Source organism: Nelumbo lutea, chromosome 6, assembly GCF_056320005.1.
Source record: "Nelumbo lutea isolate HS-2025 chromosome 6, American lotus-T2T, whole genome shotgun sequence".
In the NCBI taxonomy this organism is placed as follows: domain Eukaryota; kingdom Viridiplantae; phylum Streptophyta; class Magnoliopsida; order Proteales; family Nelumbonaceae; genus Nelumbo; species Nelumbo lutea.
Window position 1 is genome coordinate 6,836,767 of NC_142689.1, and position 19,736 is coordinate 6,856,502.

Here is a 19,736-nt window from a genome sequence, read left to right on the forward strand (position 1 = left end):
TAAAATAAAAAGGGTAAATGAATATGTCCATGCCTTTTTTCGGTATCATGGACTAGAAAAAAATGGGAGTACATAAAATACGGGATTGCACTTTAATTCTCCAGAGATATGAGAAACATAAAAAAGAAAAGATCCCAAGGAAAACCTGATGCTTAGCTGAAATTAAAATTCTAACATTCTCCAACTGCACTTCCTCATTCCTCAATTATATTGAGGCATATTCAATTAATGTTTATATAGGACGACTTTTACTACTGCTAAATTTTGCAACTAGGATAGAATTAGAAATTTGTAGATCTCAACCGATAAGGTGTCACCTTAGTTTCTACGAAGCACTTACGATCAAAAAGGCCCCAATGTGATATCCCAAAGGTGTGGACTCCAATGGTCAAGTCAGTAACACAAAAAATAGATAAGATTAGTTAAAGAGCTCGATGAGACATAATATTAGGTGAGGTGAGATGAAGTGAGATGTCTGATTTGTAGTATCTAGTGTAATGTCCTTAAACAAATGAGGGACTCACCTATAGAGGAGCTTCATCCAAGAATGGGCATGTCAGTCATATGTAGTTGGAGCTCGGTCCACTTGGTTATGCCCTTTGTTGATACATTGTATGCACGTGGTGGGCAATGGGCTTGTGTTGATGTTTTGGTCAAATAAATCACGTGTAGCATCTATGTGGATGTCCACATGCTGCTTCCTCAGTTGACTAGATGTACATGTCATGAACTGGTGTCAAGGTAGCTTGGTTGGGTCGACTTGTCCAAGTCGGATTGGTCTTCTAAGGTGAGTTTGGTGAGGTTGGCTCATCTAGGTAGCTGGCTCAATCAAGTTAGCTACTCTTAGGTCATTTCGACCTTCTAAGGTGATGTGAGGTCAATTAACCATTTCATCCTCAGCCTACTGCCACTTGGAAAAATTTGACTGGTGATCAAATTTGGCCTAACCAAATGCCCCCCACTTTCGAAAGTGAGGTAGCATTCAAACTGACTTGTCAAAAGAAAGTATCAATTTGGTTATTTGTGTCTTTAGGATAGTAGGTTAGCTTTTCCTCATGTTTGGCTAAATTAGTATAAGTTGGCCACTACCCAAAGTCAGTTTCACTACATCAACACTTCAGCTTAGCGAAGGAGTTCCAGGTCAGTCATAGATAATAAATCAATCATTCTAGGTCAGTTGTTTGGAGGTTGGTTAAAGTCAGTAGGTTGGTTGGTTGGGTAAAATGGGCTTTTGCTTAGTTCCCATGGACGACACCATTGTTGCTATCAAAATTTGCAACAAGGATAGAATTTCAAAATTGTTAATCTCGACTGAGAGGGTATCACCTCAGGTCGGTACTTTGGCTACTATGGAGAACCTATAACTAGAAGAGAAAATCAAAAGCCCATGGATCCTGGGACCGTAGACTTCGACGGTCAAGTCAGTAACACCCAAATTAGATAAGATGAGCTGAAGAACTCAATGGAGCATGATATGAGGTGAGGTGAGATGAAGTCAGATGTGTTGATGTGTCTAGTGTGTGTCTTGTGTGTAGTATCTAGTGTAGTGTCCTTAAACAAATGAGGGGCTCACCTATTTATATGAGAAGAATTTCATCTAAGAATGGGAACATCATTCACATGTGGTTAGAGCTTGGTCCACTTGTCATGCCCTAGTTGACATGTTGTGTGCATAAGATAGGCAATGTCCACGTGTTGCTTATTCCTAGATAGGTTGATCAGATATACATGTCTTGAGCTAGTGTCAGGTTAACTTGGTTAGGTGGGCTTGGCCTTCTAAGGTGAATTTGGTCGGATCAACTCGACCAGGTTAGTTAACTTGATAACGTTAGTTACTCTTAGGTTGGTTAAACTTTTTAAGATAATGTGAGGTCAACTAACAACTCTGCTTCCAAGCTTCTACCACATGGCGACTTCTACTTGTTAGTCAGTTTTGGCCATATCAATTTCCATTGCTGTGTTTTAGAAAATTACAAAAACCCTATGAAATAGACATTCCAAATACAAAGTTGAAAATATGCATAAAAATAGTCAAAAACATATTTTCACAAGTCTAATCTTATCCCCCCCCCCCAACAAAAAAAAAAAAAAAAAAAAATCAAAGCATAGAGTTGATCAATAAATTGATTAATATGTAACAACTTTCTTGTATGGCAGTATGACCCTGTTCAAAATTTTTATGGGATGATTACAATGCCTACAATAAATGTAACAGATAGACAAAGAATTAAGTCTAAGTCAACTGACGAGTGTTACACCAAGGCTATTCCCACCCAACTGTCCTTCATATGCATTCGCAAGATTTTCTATCTAACTTTTTTCTTGACCATCTAAAAGTAAAGGGTAAAGACTTAAACCTCCCTTCAATTTGTTACATAAATATTAAAACCTCCCCTTTATCTATAAAATGGACTAAAACCTCCCTTGTTAGGTGATGCCATCAGACAAAGACATCCCCTCCGTTGGAAATCTGTTAAGATTTAATTAAATGTAATATTAAAATTTTTCGAAAACTCATTTTTTACCTTAAATGGTGAAACAAGAAAAAACACAAAACAAATTTTCTGATGGATGCAAGATTTAGGTGCTTTACGTATGGATTCAATCTTTAGAACTTTGCAAAGCTGAAATTTAGGTGCTTTACGTATGGATCTTTAAACTTGTAAAGATCATTACACGATCTAGGATTATAACATTTCAAATGAACTTAAGAAAACAAATATTAGATTGTTAATGCCAAACCCATCATGATCTATTAATAAATTGTGAAAATCTATACTAATGATAAAAGAGTGAATAGATCTCCATTCTGGACATTTTGGTGGACATGTACTACCCTTTTTTGTCTAACCGTTTGGTTAGATATTGAACAACAAAATGGTAATTTTTCTATTATGTATGCGTCTGTTTCATTGAGACACTCTCCCACTACGTTCTCCCTCTTCGGGTTCTCTCTCGGAACCGAGGAAGAACACTCTGACTTCCACTATTTCCTTTTCTCCTAACCTCTCTTGGATTTCTCCCTGTTCGGTTTCTCCCTCAAACCCTCAGTCCTTCATACCCTATCCTCCACGAAGACGTTATCTCCGACGAACTGGCCCATTTGAGGATGAACCCTCCCATAGAGCATTGAAACAAGGCATCTAGATAGATAAATTGGAGGTCGAGAACCAGTTGAAAGAAGTGTCCGATTTAGCTGAACAATGAGTGTTGATAGGCTCCGCGACAGGGTTATTCACAGGTCCTCAATCTCTGATGGATTGTTTGTCTGTCTACATGAAGATAGTGAGGTTAGAGATTTTAGCCAGGGGAGCGGGAGACATGCCTGGGATGGTGTAACATGGACATCAGCCTCTGACAGGAATGTTGAAACACCAACAACTTCATCTAATTATCCTTTATCTAGTATGCCAAGCTCCATTGAAAGCATTCAAAATGATGAGGTAGAGCCCTCAAGAACAAGAGACACCAGATATCATGACATTTTGGAGCGTAGAACTAATTTTCTTGAGAGGAGAAGAAGAATAAGATCACAGGTTTGTAAACTTTTTAGCACCTAGCGGACATATGGCAACAATTCTTATCAAGGCATTGTGATATCATGACATTTTGGAGCGTAGAACTAATTTTCTTGAGAGGAGAAGAAGAATAAGATCACAGGTTTGTAAACTTTTTAGCACCTAGCGGACATATGGCAACAATTCTTATCAAGGCATTGTTAGTGCATTTGATTCCAATCATTTGACTGGCCTGCGACCTGGCTAGGGCATTTTTAAGCAAAATCTTGATTCTTATGGGTTATTCTAGATGTCAATCCCTTTTAATAGTAAAAAAAAAGTGAATTTATAGATTTGCAATGAAATTCATCTCGTTAGATGAGTTTTTTGGCCAAGGAGATCCCTCTAAAACCTGTCAACTTGTCCATTTTATGCTCTAAGCATGACTTGCATTAAAATACTATTGTTGCACTGTTATTATGATTTTACATGAAATCCTTTTTAATTTCCTCTTATGCATTTTTTCTTGTTGGTCTAATTGAGAGAATGACTTCTCCTTTACCCGAAGTACAGGTCAGCATCGAACAGGGCGTAGTTCTCCCAATCCCAATCCAGAAGATGCGGACCGAATCTATTAGGCACATGAAAATATTCCATAAAAATATCAAAATAATCTTTTTCAAAGATAAATTAGGAATGTTTTAAATGACAAATGCCAAAGAAAATTTCTAAATACTCATTAAACGTGTGCTGCGCCTACGGCCCCTACCTGATCGGACTGGTATCACTCCACCACAAAATCACATGTTCGGATTCCAAAAAAACCCTACTTGACATCATCCCCACGGAATCACACAAGGTATGGGTGATCATAATTTCGCCTGTAATATTTGCATATTGCCACATTTAAAAATAATAAAATTATGTTTTTGAGCGACAAAGAAACTATGAAAGTAATTCGAATTTTTTAAAATTAGGTTCAAAAAATAAAAATAATTAATTACATCTATATATTAAAGATTAAAAAGTCTATTTATTTAACCGGATTCTTCATTGTACCTTTTTTTTAATAATATAAAATAAAATTTCGAATTATCTGCCAAGTACTGAAGTGGGAATGTTTGGCACACGTGCCTAACCATGTCGGTGTCAGTCTCGGTGATAAGGTCAATCCCAGTAGCAGTAGGCCTAACGTGGCTTACGTGCACCAGCCGCTTACCACCTCTAAAGAAAAGAACGCCCTGGCTGGCCCCTGGATGTGGTAGTAGGCTAGCCCGTAGCCGCTAGCGTTATTTCCATTTCTATTTTTTTTTTTTTGGGGTAAATTTTTTAAGTTACCCTTAGTTTAGTTAATTGATTAAATATATTTTTATTATTCAAAAATTGATTAAGGCTATTTTCATTATTTTTAACGATTGACTAATTTTACTCTTATCGTTAAGATGCGTTAATATTTCGTCAAAACTCATTCAAACGTAATATATATATATATATATTTTTTTTTTTTAAAATCCAATTTTATCCGTTCATATTTCGTCAAAACTCACTCAAACGTGATATATATATTTTTAAAATCCAATTTTACCCAGATTCATTAATATTCCGTCAAAATTCATTCAAACGTAATATATATACTTTTTAAAACCCAATTTTACCCTTCACCTCTCTCCCCTTCTTTTTCACCAAACTAGTATTTGGAATTGGAGAAGAATGTCTCTACCAACAACGGTTCTTCCTTGTCACGAAGCCTCTCTGTGTATGCTGCCATCCACCCCTCCGAGAACCCAACTTGTAAATTTGTCTCAGGCCATTGATGTAGAATCCCCACACCTGAAAACTCCTCGACAGAGATACCCCACACCCGGAAAACTCCTCGACAGAGATTACTACCTGGTTCTGCCACTAATCCCTGCCATCGCCTCGGCAGTGGCAGCTGGAAAACCCCTGCAACCCATGTCAACCTTCGATTCCTCCATGGCTTTGATGTGGTGGTGCTCCTGACGGCTCTGTTCTTCATGGGTTTCTTTTCCGTCTACATCCGCCACTTCGCGGGGGAGAACGCATTGGAAAAAAAAATTCTCAGAGGAACCGAATTGTTCCTGTACCCCTCTTCTGTAGCTGGCTTCACTAGAACACCATTGAGCTCCTTGGACTCCTCTGTTCCTACAGATTGTACCGAGCTGTTCTTGGACTCCTCTTTTGTCGCAGGTTTTACCAGGTAACCAGTAGGTTCCCGTGTTTCTACAGATGGTAGCAAAATGTTCTTCGACTCCTCGATGTCTGCGAGTTTCCCAATGTCAATATGGGCTCCACCTCAAGAAGATGTTCTACCGAATCGCTCGTCGGCTCCTCTTCGATTTAAGATTTCACCTCAACATTCTTAACATTGTTTCCTCTTATGGAGATCTTAGACTTAGTTGGTCTGGATCACTGGTTGTAAATGCACAAGAGAAGAATAGATCACCGGTTGTAAATGTAGCTGAAAAAACAACTTGTAAATTAGGGCAACCGGTGATCTGTTCCCAACTGTTGTAAATGCACATTATGAACAGATCACCGATTTAATGCACACTGTGATCTTGTCTGATTTGAAAGAGGAGAACAACCGGTAAATTAGGGCAACCAAATAAACACTGTGAACCATCTTCCCAACTGTTGTAAATGCAGAAGAGAAGAACCAACCTCCGGCCGGTTCAATATTTAACATTCATCGTGAAGTCTGATCTCTCTCTTCTTCCTGGGCGACGGCGGCGGCACTGCCTTGTAACTCCACCCGTTGCTCTATAACTCTACCCAGCAGCGACAGCATCTGAACTCCGAAAGGGTAGTTTAGTCATTTTACATTGTTTTTTTATGGAGGTTAACGGTATTAATGGAGTTGGTCGATTGTCAAAAACATTAAGGGTTGTATGAGTCAATTTTCAAACAATAAGGGTATATTAGCTAAATCATTTTTTATCTGTTTGGGAGTTGGAACTCAAAATTCATTTTCGATTTCTGATTCCTGGTTTCTTCTATTTCAACATGGAGAATCCAGGCAGAGATGCAGTCAAAGCTTTTCCCGCGTCTTCGAATGTTTCTACCCTTAGCTGTATTGATCTTTCCAGTCCTGACATTCAGAATTCCGTTTCTTTGCTGAAGCAGGTACGTTATAACTCAATCTCTTCTTTTGTTTTCATCTAATATCTGTTTCTTTAATTTTTTTTGGTTTGACGCTTAAACGTTATGTTCTAAACTTTCTATGATTTCAATATTCCTGTCTGATTGAATTTCAATATTCCTCTCTCTCTCTCCTTCAACTTAATGGGACCGATATTAGTTGGGGAACTTCGATGATTGTCTGTACGACTGTCCTTCTGAAATTCCCTCCAGGAAGTTTGCTGAGGCTGTCTTAATGTTGGATTAAAAAAAAAAAGAAACTAAAATATACGACTGGGCCAATACATCGAACCTGTAATTGAGAAGTTTGTGTATTCCGCCATGGTCTTATTTTTTCTGCTCTAATACTTTTATGTTCTATTTCGTAGTTCTTATTTGGCTTATTCTACGGTTTCTTGTTTGTTCTTCAGGCATGCCTGGACTCTGGATTTTTCTATATAATCAACCATGGAATCAGCCAGGAGTTTATGGATGAAGTTTTTGCACAGAGCAAAAGGCTTTTTCACCTACCATTGGAAGAGAAAATGAAACTTCTGAGAAATGAAAAACATCGAGGCTATACTCCTGTTTTAGATGAGCTTTTGGATCCTGTTAATCAAATAAACGGTTGGTTTTAGAACTAATTGGTTTTACTTCTAACAAGCAATGTTTGCTACAAGCATGGCAGTAAACGATAAAGGGTTGGGAAACTTTAGGTTTTAATGGTTCAGGATTCTTGCTTGAGATATCAACTTCAAAGTAAAGCCTAGATTGCTACATAAAACCCATGGCTGATGCTTATGAGTGGCAAATACCTATGAACTAAATCAAAGCGTGAGTTCATGTAATGTACTTTTTAGTGAGAGAGGAGTTGGAGGACTAGTCTTTTCCATTTTCATGCTATACCGTATGCATGGTCCACTCGTCAAGTTGTCTAGGCAGTTTAGCGACTGAGTAACAATCTTAATATTCCTTCCATGTAGAACTAATTTTGATGGAAAGGTCGGTCAAAATGTTGGGTATTTTTCCTTTCTTTTCTTTTCTTTTTTGGCCTTTTTCCCCAAGAGGGAGAGGGGTGGAGGTGGAAGCCCTAGATGAATGTACAAACTCATTGTTGTGGTTAAGTGTGTTAACTATTTACCGAAGTTGAGCCATGGACTGAAGTCTGCATTTGATTTTTGCTAGCTGTCAAATGGTTCCTATTCTTGGCATTCTTACTTTACACCACCAAATAAATTTTTGTGTTCAATTGTCACAATTTACTTTTCCATTAAGGTTACATACTGTACTGTACTCTCGTTGCAGCGAACCTTTTTCATTGAACAAATGTGTTGACCATTATGCTCTTGTTTGATTCTTAGGAGATTACAAAGAGGGATATTATATTGGAGTTGAAGTAGCTGAAGATGATCAAGAAGCTGAAAAGCCATTTTATGGGCCCAATATATGGCCTTCCACAGGTATTTCATTAACACAATTACTACTTTTTGAAACTATAAGTTTCTACACAACCTTAAAGTTTCATTTATAGCACTGAAATAACATATAAGAACCTTTCTTCCAAATGTTTATTTCGTTAAATTAACCCATTTTGAAACTATTGGTGCTCTGAAGATTTATTACCTGGATGGAGGCAAATTATGGAGACATATCACCAAGAGGCACTGTAAGTTTATTTTTCCATTTGTATCCAAATATGTATAGGTCATAACATCTCTCTTACTTGTATTGTTTTTAATGCATAAGATTCTTCCTTTATGAAAATGATAAGTTCTCCAGCCTCAGATCCATGATGTATTAGCTCATGTTAATTATGCATGCAAGGATGAGTTTCTTTTTTCTTTTTTTCATTTTACTTATGTCTGAGATACGGGATGGTCTTATGTTAAAAACATACAAATGGAAGTGAGTTTCAACCTAAGGCATGGTCTGGGTCTCCAAACTGCTATTCTTTGAAGATGGTCTGGATGTAAATCGAAGTGTATTGGAAAGACAAGCTTAGCATCTTGAACTTCCTTCTTCCTTGTAACTAAGAGGCTAAAATGGTCTATTAGCATAAAAAGTGCAGTCATTTTCAAGGAGTTCCTTATTTAATTATTAAAGTCTACTAAATCAAGTGCACATATATTGTATATAAATAAAATGTACATGAAAAAGAATCTTTTAGAACAATTTTATGCAGTAGACCTTAGAGGATATTAATTAAATAACTGTGGAATCAAGTAGGCTCCTCGAAATTTTATTAGATTGTAGGGGCTAATGCTAATGAAATGTTAATTATAGACCCACTACAATATTCAACTAACCTAAGCTTTTTCCCCACTGGATGGGGCTGTCTACGTAAATCCTGTTCCACCATTCAAGATCCATGTCCATAAGCATAGTTAATTATGGCCCTACTATACACATGCATGCAATACCTTGTAACCCTCTTATTTAATTTTTGAACATTCTGAGTTTAGGTTTACTTTTTACTTTTATTGTCACTCTTGATTATGCTATCTTGGAACATGCATGCAATACCTTGTAACCCTCTTATTTAATTTTTGAACATTCTGAGTTTAGGTTTACTTTTTACTTTTATTGTCACTCTTGATTATGCTATCTTGGAAATACATGCTTCAGGAAATTTTAGCTAAGGATTATTAAGTGTCAATGCACATGTATTAGGCCAGTTAATTTCACTTCATGATTTTCATCTATCATTTATCTGCATGCAGTAGGGTAGCAAAAGCTGTTGCAAGGATCATAGCTCTTGCACTTGATCTAGATGCTGAGTTCTTTGATAAACCAGAAATTCTTGGCAAGCCAATTGCAACTTTGCGCCTGTTACACTATGAAGGTGTAAGACAAATTACAGGTTGTATTCCATTATGGATCTGTTACCCTCTTGTGCTTGATATAAATGTTTTTATGATGGGTGTCTTGTTTTCTGTAGGTAGGGTTTCCAATCCTGCAAAGGGAATATATGGAGCTGGTGCACATTCTGATTACGGTTTGATCACCCTCCTTGCAACAGATGACACCCCAGGTCTTCAAGTATGCATAAATCTGTATAATCAAGCCATTTTTTCTTGTCGTTTGAGGTCATATGGCACCCATATTTTTAATAACTGGATTAAGATCTGTGATGTTTCTATTCATTTGCAGATATGCAAGGATAAGGACACTAACCCTCAGATATGGGAAGATGTGGCACCACTAAAAGGGTGAGGCTTGTAAACTGTCTAAGACAAAACAAACATTAAATCAAAGGATGATCTCTAATAATCCCAGGAGTGGTTTCTTGCTTGTGGCTTTAAAATTCCCTCTAGAAGGAACATTCCCTTTATCGTCTCCAATAATAATCTTCAGGTTGATTGATTTTGTTTTGTTATTTTTAACTTAGTACTCTTACGTTTCTCTTTTGTTTATCTTGAACATTATTTCTGTCATTCAAGTCCATATTACACATTTTTTATCCTATATGAACTTGAATATGAGTTTTTCATTCTTCTAAAAAATTGTTTTTTTTTTTGTTGGAATTAGCTGCTAATTTCAGTATAAGAAATCCTGGAGACTTTGGGAACTTTATCAGGATGCATGTAGATGTTCCCTAGATTTCTCAATTTGAATGTAAACAGTGGGGACTTTGGCACTGTTTGAAGGCAGCACTTTTATGGAGTGTTTGGGGTGAGGAATTCTGGGATTTCTGAATACAAGTAACGAGGCAGGAAGCATTGTTATCTTTGTTTGATGTAGGTGGGAACATTGGACAAAGACTAGAGAGGAGTGCCATTTGATTCAATTCTTGGAGGGTGGTGTGTGGTGCTAGCCTCTCCTCAAATGTGAGTTATTTTAAGTCATGTATAGTGCCTGAACAAGAATATATTGAACTCAACTGTGATGGCAAGTCTCTTGGGAACCCAGGACAATCAGGCATAAGAGGAGCTTTTCAGAGATCACAATGGCGATATGCATAGTTGTCAAGGCATCAACTGGTCATCCCCGTCAGCATCACCTAAATGACTAGGAGGCACCCTTGGTTCAGTGTCTAACCTAAAATACATTGACTTAAAGCAACCAGGACTCCAGGTGCTTGCCCAGATGAAAAAATCACAAGGCAGGTGCCTTATAATATCATTATCATGGCTGCATCTTATTAGTATGTGTAAATATATTCTATTATATACTACGTGTATGTTATATTTTTTTAAAGTTTTACTGTTGAAATTTAAAAGATACAAAGTTTTTGAGACAATGAGAAGAGAAAAAGAAAGAAGAAAGCTTATCCAACTCCAACCTAGGCACTTACTATTTGTTTGCAGTTCCAGCCTCTGTCTGACAATCCTTGATTGATTGAGATGTAACTTCCTTTGGGATGGGTCCAATGATGAAAGGAATATACACTTACTTTCTTGGACTGAAGTTTGCAAACTGAAGGAGCTTGGAGGTGTGTGTATAAGGAATCTTGGAATCTTTGACAAGGCCTTATTAGGCAGGTGGATTTGGAGATATGGGACTGAAAGGGATGAATTGTGGAGGAATGTTGTCATACATAAGTATGGAGCGCAACAGCAGGGTCTTTGAAAATGAAGCCCATCCTATGGAAACAATCAGTTGGGCCTACTGTCACTAGAGATTTCATCACTTTAAATACCAGCATCTTTATTCATACTGGGAGGGAATTATTTTTTTATAATAATTTTGAAATTGTGGATATGGGATAATACTGTATCTTCCATCTTTTTGTACAGACTTCACATTCTCATAAATGTTTTTCTGAGGGAGCCTCCCTCTCCCTCTCTCTCTCTAACTTATATTTAATAAAACAGCATCTCCACCCCTTTCCCTTTTCTCTTTTACTTTCTATTTTTAAATTTTCAATTTTTATTATATAAAATTATATCATTCTATTATTGCTAATTTGGTATGAAACTGCTCTACTAAATATTTATTAGGTTAGTTTTATTATTGAAGGTATTGAAATTAATTATTTAAAGTACTATTCTCTTTTAGAGAGAATGATTTGCCATGTTTTGAGAGGAAATTTAATTTTCTTAATAAAGAGAACTTCTATTTTTTGTCAATTAATATGCATGATGATTGGTATGTAAAACTAGGGAATTAAACTGAAATTTAATTTGTTATTTTATAAAATTCTTACCACCTAGCCTCTGGGCACTTGCCAAAACAACTAGGTGATTAGATACTGCTCTGTTGCCTAGAATCATCTAGATGCCTTCATATATTGTTAAGCAACTCAGGTTCAGCTGGGATGGACAGATTCACAGAGGCTGGAGTGATTGCCCATTAAAGGAGATTGCCAAAAGGTTCCTCTTGAAATTGAAGACTGAAGGACCTATGTGCCTTATAGTTTTCAAATCAGGAATGCAATGGCTTTATCCTCCAGTCTGAACTGCTTGTTCAGTTAGATCCCCAGGTCTACTGAGTACTGACAGTGTAGCAGATAGTTAGCGAGGATGGGAGTCAACAAGAAAGCACTAGAATGGGGAATTCTGGGGCTAGGGAAAATCAGTAAAAGTCAGTACTTGATTGTACTACGTGGTCAGGGCATCCCATTGCACAAGGTTCCTTCCAGGTCTGAGGAGGGACAGATATATGCAGCCTTACCCCTGCACATACACAGAGGCTGTTTCCAAGGTTTGTACTACATGGTTCCTGTGCATAATTGTGTTTTCATTGATTCCTGCTGTGTTCTCCATCCTTATAAGGCAGCATTCTGTTTTCATTGGTTCCTGTGCATAAAATTTTACTTTTATTTCCTTCTCAGCACCTAGTACTATGCCTTTATTCTTCTCTGACATCCATCAAGTTTATTGTTGATAAAACCATCATATTTCTTTTTCACCTGGATTAGTGTTTCTATTCTGAGTTAAACCATTTTATCCTTTGAATTCTTCTCGTATCTTTTCTTTTTCACCTGGATTAAGGTTTATTAAAAAACTAATTTGATTGAAGTTTATTTCAAGTTGTCCAACCTGACAGTATAGAATGAGGTTTCCCCACTCATCTAATGCCTTTGCAGTTTCTGGACTCATCGATCATGTTATGGACACATGCATTGGCAGTAAATAATTGATGCCTCCACTCATCTAATGCCTTTGCAGTTTCTGGACTCATCGATCATGTTATGGACACATGCATTGGCAGTAAATAATTGATGCCTCAGTTTTGTGTTAAAATTTCCAGAGAGTTTTTTGAATGATCAAGAGAAACAGTTGTAATTGGAAGCAACAAGTACAACTTCCCTAAACGTAAGCTATCAATTGCTGAACCATGTGATAGTTAAAATATGAGGATGGCTACAGGAGAATACAAGGGAAAATATATGATAGTAATTATAGTTTGTTTAAGTTAAAGATAATAATCTTCATAATTCTCAATTCAATGAAGTCTTGTTCCACCAAGTGAGTGTTCCTCATAAAACAGCTTTTTTGAGGGAAAGGGGGTTGAAAATTTGTTTAAGCTTTGTATTTTTCTCAACCAAAATATGTACATGTGTATGTGGCTCATAATTTAACAATGGATATGACACTGAACAAAGTGGAATGGCTGGACAGGATTCATATAGCTGACCCTTATAGTTGGGACAAGGCTTATATATCAATATATGCATGTGTGTATGTACATATGTATGTGTATGTATATGTTTGTATGTAAAAAGAAGCAGAGCACAAATAATTGTCGAAGGAACATATTATTACTTGGAACCTTTTGGTATATGATTATAATGTTGTTACTATTATAACATCTGTTCATCTTCCAGAGCTTTTATTGTGAACCTTGGTGACATGTTAGAGCGTTGGAGCAATTGCGTTTTTAGGTATGCCCATCCATTGCTGGTTTCTTTTTCCTGATTTTGTCCCATCTGAGAATGATGGACTATGCAATATTTATAAGATCACTGCAGCATACATTTCCTTAAGTTTCATTTGTCTGCATTAGGATTGGTTCTTTTTCTATAATCCACATATATCTTAAAAATTTCAACAATATCTATAGCTATATATTGTGGCCTTATTGACTCCATATATTGTTATACTTGTCACAAGATTATCTTATGGTTTCTAATTACCCAGACCTGGTGTCCCCTATAAAAGTTGATCCCTGGTTATTCCATTCTCTTGCAAGGGCATCTGCTATTATATCAGATGAGCTGAGTGCCACTGCCCATCTGAACAAGCAGTTCAGATTGGATGCTAACAAGATATTAATAAAATAGCTTCTCTAATCACACTTACAAAAAAAAAAAAGTTTCTCTAATCACCTGTTGGAGTACCCAAGGACCCTCATTTTTCTTCTCCATCTAGCAGAAGACCACCGTGCAGTGAAGTCCCCTTCTACAATCGGATTTGACCGTCCCAGTGAATAAAATATTTTTTTAAGCCTTGAAGAAGTGCAATGTTCTCAGATCTTAGTGAATTTCCTTCCCCAAGAAGTTATAATAATATTAGCCATTGGTAATCTCTAACAAAACCACCAATACCTGAGGGTCCTGGGTTGCGTATGCTGCATACATCAAAGCTGAGTTTCAATCTTCCCCTCTCTGTTGCTAGTCCACTGGTAGTAATATGATTTTCTCTGCAGCTAAAGCTAGTCGCTGTGGCCCATCCCCTTAATATATCATCATCAGATAAGCTTTTGAGCTCCTTGCTTGTCAACATGCAATGAGCTTTCATCACCATGATGTTCTCTATTATGGTGCCTTCATCTTTTGTCTTGTCATTCTTGTGTTCCTTTCACCCCAAAAACTCCAAGTAATGCATCTGTAGTGCAGGATGGAGGAATATTCTCCCATTTTATGTTCTGGGAGCATATTCAAGTGCTGAATAACTCCATCATATTACATGGGCAAGGCCAATTCAATCCAAAAATGAGAGAGAAATGGTTGCATACCTTTGATGAATAGGAATAGGAAAGGAATAGATGGTCAACCCTTTACACACAACTAAAGCAATGAATGCACTCATTAGGGGAAAGGTATCATGATTTCCTCTTTCTTTGAAGAATGTCTTACATGTTGATGATCTTGAGAGTTGTTTCCCAAACAAATGCTTTAATTTTTGGTGGAGTTAGTCCACTTTAACCTCATAGGTAGAGAAGGGTAGGGGACAATGAGGATATGTTAGGAGTCTTGAAAAAGATTTACAAAAAATGACCCAAAGGGTCCTGAGACGGTGAGACCACACCCAATTGTCTTGGTCATCAATTAGAAAGAGTACTTTGTTAGCAGATTTGGAGTGAAGTTATACTTACTATTGGCATCAAATCAAGTCCAGATAATTATAATAAAAGAACAATTCGCCTGAAACAACTAGAAAGAACAAAAAAAGGAAAATGACCTAAGGAATTTCCCTATAATCTTGAAAACACGGCCACCTCTCGGTCCTCTCCTTTTACTTTCCCAACCAGCTCCCTTTATTGGTCATGGACCCATGGTAGGTTAACAGTTGGGTTAGTGGGACTTTGAAGGCAGGCCCAAACTGGAAATCATCCCATTACCAGAGTTTCCCTTTGATCCTTTGGAGTCTGCAGCTCCAGACCAGGTTATTCCTGGATGTTTAAAATACAAAATAGCATATTAGAGATGCCAGAAATATTAGCCATTTTTACTCAACAGTGTACATTATGCGACTTACGATTCAGTAAGAGGTTATGATACCTAGGTCCCTGTACCAGGGGTATGCATCATTTTTATCAATTATCATCATTAAATAGTATTTCACTGTGATGGTCGTGGTTGCAAATTAATTTTGATATATCGAAGTACTCTAATTCACAGTTCTGCTTCTCGTTCATTTCCAGGTCTACGTTGCACAGAGTTTTGGTGAATGGTGGAGAGAGATATTCTGTAAGGCCTTTCATGAATTTTTAAATATTCTGTAGCTGTGAGAATCTATGAAGATAATTACTGATAAAAAAAATACTCTATGAAGATAATAAGGAAGTATTTTGGCACTGTTCCAACATTTTAAATGCATCTTCCTGGGTGGGGTGGGGGATTAACATTTATTTCTTCCTCAACTTTTTTTCCTCTTGTCTACTGGTTTGATCTTTCTTTACTTAGGAAGATCTATGTGGGCAACCCCAAATAGTTTGGATATGGATTTTTTAGTTGTATTTATGAATTTTCTATTTGTCAATTTGTATTTTCATGGAGTTGAATTTATTTACTTTCTTATTCTCTTAATTAGATCTCTTAACATGTTAATTAATTATTTTAGGAAGATCTATCTGGGCAATCCCAAGTAGTTGGGGTTTAGATTTTTGAGTTGTATTTAGGAATTTTCTCTTCATAATTTTGTAATTTTGTTGAGTTGTAGCTACTTACTTTCTTATTTTCTATTAATTAGATATCTCTTAACATGTTGATTAATCATCTTTGTTCTTAACGCAGATTGCATTCTTTGTGGAACCTAGCCATGAGTGTCTTGTGGAGTGCTTGCCATCATGCAAATCAGAAACAAACCCACCCAAGTGAGTTTCTCAACTACATGAGCATCTGTACAAATTGAAAGTGAAACCCAGTGTATAATTATTTTTCTTCTCTTCTTTGTGGGTGGGAGATATGGATAAACCATCGTGAGGATTCAGATAGAAAGCCCCACCCTAACACAAGTTGGTCCATTATCTATAATTCTCAGCTTATGGATTGTTACACATGTGAACAAGTGGGAAATGGTTGAGAAAGAAAATCCTAAGCAACTAAGAAGAATATTAGAATATTGATTAAGAAAAAAAAAAGAAGATTAAAATGTTGACTGAAAGTAGCATTGTTTTCTCTATATGCATTTTGTAGCTATCGCATGATCTCTTGCTTTTCTTGAGTCGGGTTTTCACTTTTTGGTTCTCTCGAGGCCTTAAAATTTTTTTTTCTATTTTTGGGGCGAGAGGCCTCATTTTCTTTGGAATTCAAATGTTCTCTAAACATTTCCTTTCTCATCCTGCTTCTTCTACCAGGTTTCCCCCAGTAAAATGTGGTGTTTATCTGAGCCAGCGATACAGGGACACGCACGTTGAACTAAGCTCCTACCGAAGTCATCAGAACTAGTCGAAGAAAAGATCTGGAGGGGTGATAAATTGTCAATCTTAATGTAAAAAGAATGATAAATTTGATTAAGGAAGATTGTACCATTTTCACGATCGTGGTTTTGTGTTGTTGGCAGAGTTTGGCTGACAACATGCTTTATAGAAGCTGAAACCTTTTGAGTTATGGTTTGGATCCACAGTGTTCTCATTTTTTTTTACTGGCGTTTTCCTGCTTCGTGTAGCGTTATGAAACCTAAGCGAGTGATGATTGAATAGCATTGATCCCGTTTGGAAGGGCTTTCATGCAGCGGCTTCTGGCTTTGCAATGTGGTCCTCATTCAGTAAGCAATGTTTTGGCGGAAATACCTGAGAGCCCAAAATGACTACTCGAAAGCCAAAATCATGGCTTTCCAGAAAATGACTGACTGCCTATTTGATTTGATTTGGACTCTCTGGATTTTTCACCACCTTGGAAAGCCAAAAGCCACTGCAGTTTAGCCCCCCAAAACTTGACGCTCTATCCAAAGCAGCTCAACCGACGCTTGAGGGCCTGTTGGTAGGGCTTAAGCTTTTGTTTAACTGTTTTGATTGAATTGCTACTGATAAGTTGCTTTGGTTGGGCAGCTTAGTCAAAGCTTAAAGTGTAGAAGCCATATTTGATAAAACCCCGTTCAGAAGCCAAATAAAGGAGTTTATTATGAAAATGCCCTTCTAATCTCATTTGTCTAAGAAAACATAAGAATTCAAAAGCTACATAGTTTTAGGTTCATGAGTTCATGCTTCTCCCTCTTTTTCGTTCTAAGCGATGGGACAATCTGGATTCGAACAACATATTATATTTATTTATCTTTCTTTTCCATATCTTTGCATTATCAATCGTTGGAAAGTAGGGAATATCATATTGGCTCATTGGTGAAACGAATCGGATTTCATCTTACATTGAAGGGTGCTCCTCTAACCAAGTAATTACCAGGCATCTCAGCAACCTGTTATCTTTCAACTGTGTAAAATTTATTGTCTTCTAGACTTGTACCGATATAGTGATATGTATGATGTGATGAGTTTGGCCAACACTTGATCACCTGAACCTAGTCGGACACTGGGGAACTCTCGTTTGTTTTTCACCACAGTACATTGGATCGGCAACATCTGGAACCAGAAATAACGGATTTATTATCATGTTCACCACACTCATGTCAGTCGGATCTAATTTCGGTCAATCATTTGCAATCTCTTAGGTTCCCCTGTTCATGCTTCTTGAGGCCCAGGTTTTCGTCGCAACGTGTTGGATCGTATAGTTGCCCTGAATTTACATTCTTCATCAGGTTGACGGGTTCTCCATCTCTTAGTTCCAAATTGACCTGACCTCCATTATTGTTGTGACTGATTTTAAGTCATCGCCACCATCAGCCACTGCCACCACCATTGAGAACGCTGCAAGTTATCAGGCGAGTTGATCAGGACCAAGAATCGCTTTTGGTCTTCCCTTTCAATTCATGCTTGCTAAACCTGCAACACATTTGGAGCTCCAGCAACGATTGAGATTATTACCTAACATGCTACTTTTGATTCCTCATATTTATATCACCATGCAAATAAGAAAAAATATAACCAGTCTTCAGTGCAGAAAGCGAAGAGAACACATCTATTCTATTTCGTTGAGTCGCTTTGTCATTTAACCTTCCCGAATTGGCCTTCGGGATTTTTACCAAACATAACTTTTAGGTACCCTGGGTCCATTTTCTTTAATTCACGTTATAGATTATTGTAAAGTTGTCAAAATGCCCATATTTTTTAAATTATTTAAATCATAAAATAAAAAAAAAACCAAAATAACCAAAAGTTGGGTTCTATTAGGTCTGGGTGCCATTGTTGCTCACCGTGGAGAGAAGAAACTATTGCCACCGCGGGTAAAAGAAATCATTACCGCCGCTTGAGCAAAAATAATTATTTTAGGTTTGATGCAAAATAACTTGACTCAATAAAAATGGCTCAATCTCCTGCACCACTGTTGCTCATCATGGAGAGAAGAAACTATTGTTGCTGTGGGTAGAAGAAATTGGTGTTGCCGCCTGAGAAGAAATCCTCATTTGTCGCCGGTCCTCTTTTTTCTATGTTCTTTTTTTTCGAAACAAATCAGAAATGCACCCAAACTCCTAATGTTTTCAACCCGCCGTTGATGGTCAAATCGTTTGAACTGTCACCCGGTCAGAATTTCAGTTCGATTCAATCAAGACCCGCCGGGCGGTCAAAAACCGTTCGATCCGGCCGATTCGATCATTGATTTGTTCAACCTAGTGACCTGGTTGCGGGTTGCATGTTCAATGCAATACAAACTTTCGGATGTTATACCTTTTTGAAATCTATGCATCCCAAGGCATTGGCAGTTTGCCTCGTCATTTGTGCGAAAAAAATTCATTTTTTGATCCTAAATTATAATTTTTAATATTTTTATAAATAAAAAAATAAAAACTGAATTAAGATAAAAATATAGTTTAAATATAAAATACATAATATATATATAATGATTGGCACGGTAACCGTTCGACCTAACCGGTTGAACGGTGACTCGCGACCCGGAGGCAAAAACGGTTCAGCCTCTGAGTCGGTTTTTAAAACATTGGTGCGTCGCATAAGAAGAGAAAGGGGGGGAGGAAAGGAAAAATTAAAATCTAAAAAGTCTGAAGGAGAGATTTGCACTTCGAACAAGAATCCATCAGAAAGTCAGTCATCTCCCGGTTGCAAGCTTGTTTCACTTTCGGTATTGGAATCTAAATGAAAAAAAAAAAAAATCTTTATTATCATTCCCTGTTGCTGTAATCAATCTTAGGCCGAAATACGACCAAGTAAACTTTATTATCATTCCCTACATTCCGTTTTTCTTTCTTTCTTCTTTCATTTTCATGTTTTCCCGATTTGATTCCCCTGCATTTTGCTATGGAGTAGCCGGGATCCGAGTGGGGGTAGTAAGCGGAACTGGTGATGAGGTTCTCATTGCACCAGTTCCGTCGAAACCTCTGACACTACCTAATCTTGATATCATTTTTTTCTCGGTTAGGATTGCCATAC

General features: G+C 37.2%; 1 protein-coding gene and 1 long non-coding RNA gene across 8 annotated transcripts; one reads left to right on the forward strand and one right to left on the reverse strand.

The window, feature by feature from the left end:
- The first annotated feature begins 5,124 nt into the window (after positions 1–5,124).
- On the forward strand, positions 5,125–16,851 carry LOC148847084 (azadirone synthase LFS-like). Of its 7 annotated transcripts, none has more exons than XM_088950230.1 (12): positions 5,125–6,321; positions 6,535–6,641; positions 7,067–7,262; positions 7,997–8,095; positions 8,250–8,301; positions 9,356–9,495; positions 9,574–9,674; positions 9,786–9,844; positions 13,405–13,461; positions 15,444–15,489; positions 16,036–16,115; positions 16,599–16,851. In XM_088950230.1, exons 3-12 carry the CDS (start codon positions 7,124–7,126, stop codon positions 16,687–16,689), a joined length of 864 nt encoding a protein of 287 aa, XP_088806356.1. In that variant the 5' UTR covers positions 5,125–6,321; positions 6,535–6,641; positions 7,067–7,123; the 3' UTR covers positions 16,690–16,851. The 7 variants fall into 7 exon arrangements, with proteins under 7 accessions (XP_088806356.1, XP_088806358.1, XP_088806353.1 ...); XM_088950232.1 differs by having other exon boundaries at positions 5,166–6,321; positions 9,356–9,477; XM_088950227.1 differs by having other exon boundaries at positions 5,200–6,431.
- Positions 12,492–12,863, reverse strand: LOC148847085 (uncharacterized). Its single transcript, XR_016100868.1, has 2 exons — positions 12,738–12,863; positions 12,492–12,655 (listed from the first exon to the last, which is right to left on the reverse strand). It is a non-coding gene; the product is annotated as an uncharacterized LOC148847085 (long non-coding RNA).
- Positions 16,852–19,736: the final 2,885 nt, after the last annotated feature.